Source organism: Dipteris shenzhenensis, chromosome 16, assembly GCF_047967505.1.
Source record: "Dipteris shenzhenensis isolate YYH24624 ecotype China chromosome 16, Dip_SZ_1.0, whole genome shotgun sequence".
NCBI classification, from domain to species: domain Eukaryota; kingdom Viridiplantae; phylum Streptophyta; class Polypodiopsida; order Gleicheniales; family Dipteridaceae; genus Dipteris; species Dipteris shenzhenensis.
Genome location: NC_141611.1, coordinates 31,704,636 through 31,713,562, shown reverse-complemented (window position 1 = coordinate 31,713,562; position 8,927 = coordinate 31,704,636). Strand labels below are relative to the sequence as shown.

The 8,927-nt window shown below is 40.5% G+C and overlaps 1 protein-coding gene across 5 annotated transcripts; it reads left to right on the top strand.

Moving 5' to 3' along the window:
* Positions 1-6,439: 6,439 nt before the first annotated feature.
* Positions 6,440-8,587, top strand: LOC147892841 (uncharacterized). Of its 5 annotated transcripts, none has more exons than XR_015542380.1 (6): positions 6,440-7,134; positions 7,410-7,482; positions 7,555-7,674; positions 7,954-8,069; positions 8,161-8,388; positions 8,468-8,587. XR_015542380.1 is itself a non-coding variant. In XM_087387744.1 (6 exons), exons 2-4 carry the CDS (start codon positions 7,370-7,372, stop codon positions 8,021-8,023), a joined length of 297 nt encoding a protein of 98 aa, XP_087243870.1. In that variant the 5' UTR covers positions 6,440-7,134; positions 7,368-7,369; the 3' UTR covers positions 8,024-8,069; positions 8,161-8,388; positions 8,468-8,587. The 5 variants fall into 5 exon arrangements, 4 of the variants coding, with proteins under 4 accessions (XP_087243870.1, XP_087243868.1, XP_087243871.1 ...); XM_087387744.1 differs by having other exon boundaries at positions 7,368-7,482; positions 7,561-7,674; XM_087387742.1 differs by having other exon boundaries at positions 7,368-7,482.
* Positions 8,588-8,927: the final 340 nt, after the last annotated feature.

Sequence of the window (8,927 nt, the reverse complement as noted above, 5' to 3'; positions counted from 1 at the left end):
GGCCTTTTGCTTGAGCAGGCTCATTGGCTTACCCTTCTTGCCATGTGCAGCTCTTCCCTTTGGAGGCACACTAAATTTCTTGGTACCTGCCCCAGCTGCTGTTGCTGCAAGCCCTGGCCCTTTGCCAGCTTTCCTTGCAGTTGACTTGGTTCTTGCCATCACTCTTACAAACTGCATACAAAGGATTGGAAAGAGATTACAGACATGGAGAACATGTTTTGACAAAAAAAAGGCAATCACAGGGGTGGATGAAGCAACATAGAAAAATTTGCAATAAAACACGATACGAGGAGTTTGAAATTCCTAACAGGTCCAAATCGCGTTTTCCTGCAAATTCCTGAAATGACATGCTGGTGCATTCCTACAGTGATTTCTCTGTCTTTACAACTAAATACAGTATGAATGGAGTTTATGCAAGAAGAGTACAGCCATGGATAGCTATGGAAGTCACAACACCAGAATGACAGGTGTGGATGAAGCAACATTTCAATATTTGCAACAAAACGCGATTTCAGCTATTTGAAATTCCTAAGGCCTTCTCCTCGCGTTTTCCTGCAAATTCATGAGGCAGCATGCTGGAATATGCCTTCAGTCATTTGAAGGTGTTTGCATGTCCATGCAGGATGGATTGAGTCTATGGAAGGCAAGAAGTGTGCACAGACTGAAGGAAGAACCCATAAGTACAATTTTACCCTCACATGCAAATATCACACTTGAAGATCTGCATTCCTACAGTGATTTCTCTGTCTTGACAACTAAATAAAATATGGATTGAGTCTATGCATTTCCATGCAAGATGGATTGTTTCTATGGTAGGCAAGAAGATTGCAGAGACTGAGGGAAGAACCCATTGTTACTGACTTGAAATCTATCTGTGGATGTGCTGTGCTGTTGATGAGTACCCTGTGCTGGGGATGAACCTGTGCTACTGGTCAGGATGCCGATGTTGCAGAGTATGGAGGTAGGGAGGCAAGAGAGCAGAGACTGGAGGGCAAGAGGGCTGAAACAGGATACCACAAATAAGTGCAAAATACAAATAAGGCATCTTCGAAATCCCACACGTGTGGAATGTAGTCGTTTTTCACACGTGTGGAACCCAGATCTCTTGGAGTTTGAAATTTGGCACATGTGAAAGGTACACTTTATGCCTTGGAACTTGTGCCATTCATGATTTCATAATCAATTCCACAACCACTCTTCCCTCCCTTTCCTCCCAATCTTTCATCCCTGCCACGACCCTCGCATCTTCCATTTCCTTCTCTCTCTGATCCTTTCCTACCCAGCACACTCCATCCAGACTGCAACCTGCCTGAAGACTACTACCACTGCCAGATCTCTAGGTTACCTAGAGTGCAGAGTTCAAGCTAGTGAAAGAGTAGGAGATTCACCAGTGCAACTCCAACAGCATGGAAAAGGAAAAAAAAGGTCAAAATTCTAGATTGTTTTCAATGTTTTTTGACATATAATTCTTCCATCCATTGGATTTTTTATGTCCAAATGTCTTCACTCAGCTCCACCCTTCTTGTTACATTTTCAATTGATACTGTCCAAGAATGTGTAAATCACCCAGGAATTTGATTGGAGATGGATATGAATAGAACCTAGAAATTTGCAACAAAATGCAAGGAGAGTGGTTTATACATCTCTAAATAGCCCATATCGCATTTTGCTGCAAATTCCTGTTGTTGACACATTCCTCATGAAAAGCTTCACTCAGCTCCAGCATTTCTCTTGCATATGAGATCATACTGTCTAGGAATCAATGAGATGAACCTAGTGTTTGATTTGACATGCATATGAACAGAACTGGAGAATTTGCAACAAAATGCGAGGAGAGTGCTTTATATTTTCCAAATGGTCCCCCATCGCGTTTTGCTACAAATTCTTGTGTCTGATTTGGTTCTCACTTCTACCTCATTGTTTTGCTATCTTTAGCCCTGTGGAATTCTTCCTTGATGATGAGAAATGTTTTTGCTTTGGAACAGTTGACTCCCAGGCCCCACCTTTCAAGAGGAAGCTGGACTTTTCTGCTTCTATTATTAGACCACAGCAATCACCAGGTGAGTCATGAGAGCTCATGAAGGAATTATCTGATGATATCCTATGCATTCACTGATTGCATATGTTAGCATATAGAATTCAAAGTATATAAGTTTTTGAACAGGCAAAAAGAAGAGACTGGAGCAGAATGCTGATTCTTCCATCACAAAACAAAAGGAACCAGAAGAGGACAAGTCTCCAGATTTTCTCCTATTTGAGTTTCTTCACAAATGCAAGGCTCAGAGTAATTTCCATATATACCACAGTATTTTCAACATGGAGTTCACAATGAGCTACACCATAGGCCGTTGAGCAACAATGGAGAAGCCATTGTTTACTTCTTAAAATGTTTGTCCAGGGCTTTAGGTGGACATGATCTTTCATGGCAAAAGGAAAAGATCATTTTGATAGAGAGGTTGTCTGCCATAGATATATTTGGAGATTATGTGAATAAGCAGGCCTCTAGGGCTGCTTACTTTTTGTCTTACACTTCTTATGCATTAGCATGTGGTGTTAAGGAGCCCAAATGTCTGGAGGGCTATGGAAAACACAAGCTCATAAGGTTTTGAGAGCCACCCATGGTTGCATTAGGCCACACAATCCAAGAAGAAGAACAGGTGGAGATTGCTGAAGAAAAGGATACCCCTCCCAGACAAGCAACAGAGGCAAGCATTGATAAACAGATAGTCGACATCAAGCCAATAAAGAAGAAAAAGACTCCAATCAAGATAAAAAAGAGAGTTCCGATCGGCAGGCCCTGGGAGAAATAGGATTTAGTCATCAAACATAGCACAAACATTATATTAAAGTTGAACTGATTTGTACAAAGTCTTTGATATCTGGTATGATCTTGTATAAATGAACAATAAGTTGAAGATGAAATGATTTGTACATTTAGATAGAGTGGTGTCATTAAATATTAAACAAACAATATATTGAAATTGTGAACAAATTGTATTATGTTTAGATCATATGTTTCACAAAAGAAATACTTTTGATGCATAACACCAAGAGTCACTTGTTCCACAAAAAAAAATTCTATTGATTGAGTTTGAAAACATGTGGACATAACACCAATAAGTTACAAATGAGTCCTATTCATGTTTACTTGTCCATTTATGGTTTCTAAATATCTTTGATTCCCTCCATTGTCTATGTCTCTCTACTGCCATTGAATTGTCTAGAGCTTGTCTTCGTCTTTGCTTTTGAGCTAGAAGAAAAGCAAGCTTGATTTTGGAGCTAGCAACTTTTCTTTTAGCATGCAGCCTCTGTAGTATGCCTCGGTAAAACCATTGGAAGACTTCCTTCAGACTATTTGCCTTCTGACTCCCTCCATAGTGTTGTGTGTGTCTGAAAAATGCATTACGTGCCATGTAGTGAGACTTCTCCATGCCTTGGGTAGACCAAATTGCTGGGCATCCATACTTGTGTTTCATGGTCTTCTGTCTTCACCTGCCAGATTATAGAAAACAAAAGTCTTACTATAACAGATTTGAAAACAATGACCAAAATCAAGTATAAAACAAAAAATGATCATACTTGGAACGAGCCTAACCACCATATGTGTTTCTCTGACTGCACACTAAAATACTTCGAACTCGCTTCAGTCAATGATGTATCAATTGCTCCATTCATCAATGTAATAGTAACTCTTTCCATTTTCTTTTCCTTTACAACCTCACACTCATCCAGTTTGATAACAAATTTCAAAATGCCTTTGCACTCCTCAAATGTTATTCCATAAATCTCGACCATTCTTCTTTGAAGTTGTTGTAGATCTACAAATATATTGTTCCAAGGATCATACACAGTGGTTCCTTTACCACCATGAAATATTTCTTCAATATGGATATATTTCCCAATAAATTCATCTATACTTTCATTCAAATGACCTCTTATCCTCCGCACGGTTGCTGGATTTGGCAGTAAAACTCATTTAATCCTTTGATCTTTCAAAGTTGAGGATATCGCATGGAAAATCGAACTATATCCCTTCCTGCTAACTCCACTAACATCAAGAGCCTCTTGGATTATAGTGCCATCAACTTGATTATTGGATACAAAGTCCTCTACAGCATTGCATTTGACTGTTTTGTATTTTTTTTCCTCAATCAAACCTTTTGCTACACCGCAAGAAAGCAATCCTTTCATTTGTTTAACAGGAAGAAGGTTCGGGTCCATATTTTCTTTTACAGGCTCCAATAATCTCCTGTAGTAACAACACAATAAGCCTATATCATTCAGCACCTCCATTCTTGTTTTGTGATAATCGACGAATCATTTGAGAGTCTTTTTGAGTATACAAAATGATAAATTTCAATCTAACCTTGCTTCCTTAATTCGTCGCTTGCATCTGCCAGTCCCAGCCTTCAAATTTGCAATGTTTTTAATCTTCCTGCTACGTAGTCTGTCTCCAAGCACGGTTCTCTTCTTTCTTGCTCTTGTCAACTCTTTTTTACTCTTTGAATGCTCCTCAATTTCATTCTGCAACTGCTGCTCCAATTTTGCCAAGAAGTCCATTTTGTCCATCGCTAGCAAACCTCAGTAATGTGGTGGGATTGACAAATGGAGGTGTAGAGTTTTTTACTTGACATTTTGGATATATGCTTCCATCGCACCATAAGTCAATATGTTGAAGCCCTTCTCTTCTCATATTTTCCCGCTGTTGAGCATTCAGCACCGTATCCTTTCGTCTTTTTTGTGCTGGAGCATATTGTTCTTCTAAGTCGATGTGAAGATGATGTAATCGCTTCTTCTGAGATAGTGACTCACTAGTATCGGCCATTTTTTGTGCTTCTGAGGTTGCGAAGTTTGTTTTTCAATCTCATAGTCATTTTGTAACATGAATCGTGGAAGTGTGGCGGTATCCATGTGAATATTTTGAAAACTTGCAATCACCAAGTTCAGTGATGGATTCTTTATGAAAGGCCTACACACGTCAGCAAAAGAGATGCGGAATCTTTGGTAAACAAAAAAAATCTAAGGAGATATTTAATGCAAAATCGTGTTAGTCAGACAAAAGATTATTGTATTCCTTTTTGAATTGACAGTTCTGTAGTCCTTACTGACAGTTCTGAGCCACGTTTCCGTATTTTACTATTTTTGAGTCTTTTAGGAGAGAAATAAATAAAAAAATAGTGAATTTCTTACAGGGCCCCAAAATGAGTTCCCTTTTTCCCTAATGCTTATTTTAAGGCCCTTTACACAGCAAATAGTGCCCGCCCATCATTAATGGGGGGAGCCGATCAAAATGCTCCATTGGGGTGGATGATCGCCACCCTTTTACACACATCAAAAATTTAGGGGACTCCAAAAGCTGAGTGAGCTACCACCTCCTGCCCATCATAAGAGATTTCTTGGGCAGGCAACCTTGGCTGTGCAAGTTTGGGCACCCATTTCCCAACCAATCAAATTCAAGAGGATCACGCCCCATTAAATGCTACCTTTTTATAAAGATTCTTGCTTAGGTGGTGTGTAAAGCCCTTGCTGGGTCCAAGACTTTTTTTGGTTGCCCACAAGCTGGGCACCTTTGGGGCAACCCTTTGGCGGTGCGTAAGAGAAGGTTCCCACGCAACGCTCAGCATTTCTAAGCATTGCTGGGCAATGGTTCCCACGCAAGGCCTACATTTATTAAAAGTGTTTTACACTCAGAGGGACCTGCAAGTCTGGCAAAACAAACCCGAAAATAAGAGAAGCCTTGAAGCACCATTGGCTGACTCGAGCACAGCCCCGTAATGCCCGAGTGGAGAGTCAAATCCTCCGTCTCGACTGGGGCGGTGTATTGCCAACATGATATTCGGAGCCATTCGTGGGAACCTTACAAGTGAAAAATATATATGGCATGTTTTGGCATTTCTGCTACGGTGGAGCTACGTGGGACCGGCTCTAACCATGTGACGTGTGTTTACATAATGACATTTCTAGAGGCTCGAGGAGGGAAAGTCTTGGCAGAGATGAGTGGTGGTATCCTTGTCCAATATATCGATTAACACTCACCCGGATGCTACGTACCTGGGAGTGATCGTGGGATACAATTGGTTCAGTGTTCACAGAAAACCTGCAAACAATATACAATGAACCTGCAACATTTTCATTTTCACTCGTAAAAAATATTTTCTCAATTTTATAAAATCTGCAAAATCTTAGGCAATTTAGTTATATTTTAGTCAAAAAATCGGTAAATTCTCGAGAAAAACCTTCAAATTTTGTAAACCCAAGTTCTGTGATTCGTTCACCATACTCTCATGGAATGAGGGACGTCATTGACGCGATCAGCAGCTTTGACATATATAATGATATAATGATGTCTAAGTCATCACGTAGTTTTTAAACACGTGAGATTATAATGATATAATGATGTCTAAGTAGTTTTAAACACGTGAGATTGCGGCAGCTGATCCCAAACAGGCATCTACGTCGGCTTAGGAGTAGCAGTAGTCTTGCTCTTGGGAGCGTAGTCAAGAAGAGCAGCACTGTTAGCTCCCATCCTATCACCGCCCAATGTTGCAACGAGTTACAAACCGCAACAGAACCTCTTTTTGTGATATTTCAAGCTTTGCAAGCTCCGAGAAATTGACGAATTATACTCTGGAGGCGCGACGCAGAATTTCAGTCCTTCAGAGGTTCCGTGTACCCGGGAGTGATAAAAGGGCACGTTGTGGCCGTCAAGAACATGACCCGAAATGTCTCCAAACAACTATAATCCCTGCAGAAGGTTCATCATGCCAATCTTGTGACCCTTTTGGGCGCTTGTTTGAGCTATCCCCAGCAGTGCTTCATGAGATGGAAGCACCTCGAATCGTTGAATAGAGGCCATCTGCACGTAAATACCACATGCGTCAGATATTCCGAGGGAATCTTTCGGCAGCGTTCAGACTTGTTCTCTTGGGCGTCAGACTTTTGTCGAAGCATGTCTGATGCATGTTGTGTTAAGACTCGCAACGGCAAAGCACCTGCGCTCGCAGTTAGAATCTAATCGAAATAACTCACTCCTATCCAACGCAACTTTGTAGATCGTTTCTTTCCGCAGAAAACGGAGTCGTGGAGGTTAAGGATCGTTGAGTCGTGAAAGAGGAGAAAAACAATAAACTAAAGGTGTGGATTAGTTAATAGATCGATCTAAGGGCCCCCGGGCTCAACTAGTACAATAGCAGGCATAGTCTCGTCTTCCTGTGTCTTTTGGTCTGCCATCGCTAGTGAGCATCGTCTTCTCATTTCGGCTACACTGTTCTTGAATTTTATGATCCGTGAAATCTCCAATTTGCCTCCAATTTTCTCAAGACTATATAAATTCCTCAATTCTTGATCGATATCGTGTGGAAAGACAGTGATGGGAGGCATTTCTATGCACAACTGTTTGGGATCTTCAGGGTTCAGCAGTCTTTGGCAAACGGCGGCAGTAAGACCCGCACCAGTATGTGCGGTGACGTTCATACCGTGTGGGTAAGTTTGATGAAATGGATTTGACGGCTGGTTTTGTTTTAACTCATCGCTTTTATTAAATCATTCTGTCAGATGTAGGAATGCTTATGAAAAGACCTACTGCGGTTTCGGCAAGATAGTAAGTGAACATGCAAGAAGAAGAACGGACGGATTAGAAGCAGATGCACATGCGACTAATGAAGCCCAAACAAGGTAATGATGTGTTTGGTGATCTTCAAAGGACTGAAAGAGAGAGCCTCTTGATCTTTGAGTGGACTAGAAAGTAAACAGTTTGACACAAGAGTTTCTCTGCAAATTTACCAAAATAATGATGCCTCAACAAGGTTGCCAGTGTCTATTCATTCACAGAAAGCACATCCTCGTCCCATTTTCTCTCTTTTCATGAGGATTTTAACTGAGAATGGATGGAAATCTTTCCATGGTAACTTTGTAAATGATCATTTGTGCTTCATACAATGTACTTGGGTGCAGTTCTATCGATGTAAAGCAATATTGGAAGAGTTACAAGTCAAAGGCCGTGGCTTGGAGAGTAGGATACTGATCCAAGACTCAAAGAGAGCAACTCCGAACAACCTCTACAAGGACAGGTTTGCTGTGTCATGTGGGCATACTGTAATGTCTTTTATGTAAATTGTAGTGAAATTGTAGATGATAACGTCCTCTTATCTTTGGGTCTAGTGATTTTAATTGTTTGAAGTTTCAAGTCAGCCCCGAGTATTATATAGAGAGAGGTTATAAGCCTATGGATGAGACAGAACTTACAGAACTAAGGAGAAGCCTTGGTCTGTCGTGCCTGGACCAACAAGGCAGCTTGGAAGAGTTACAAGACAAAGGCCGTGGCTCGGAGAGTAGGATACTGATCCAAGACTCAAAGAGAGCAACTCCGAACAACCTCTACAAGGACAGGTTTGCTGTGTCATGTAATTCTTTTATGTAAAGTGTAGTGAGATTGTAAATGATAACATCCTCTTATCTTTGGATGTAGTGATTTAAATTGTTTGAAGTTTCAAGTCAGTCCCGAGTACTATATAGAGAGAGGTTATAAACCTATGGATGAGACAGAACTAAGGAGAAGAATTGGTCTGCCGTGCCTGGATATCAATGGTGAAATTACATGCTCCTTTTGTAGGATTATGATTATGGATGATAATCGTTGTCAACTACATTTTTGGCAATATTCTTTAGGACTCGTTGTCATATTCTTATACACATTGAAGAGTTGAACAAATGAACAACACATGAGATGATGAAATAGATAAGTGGATGGATGTGTACTGTATGAAGCTTGGATTCTGTTTTTATGATGTCAGAAATTCTCCTATCTTTAGTAGTGGAACATAATATCTGGAAGTAGCTCGTCCTTATATATGTGACTATCGCTGATATAGATTGAACTTAGACTGGATGGTAAAGCCCAATAATCAAATCTGAAAAGCTTTAAGTGC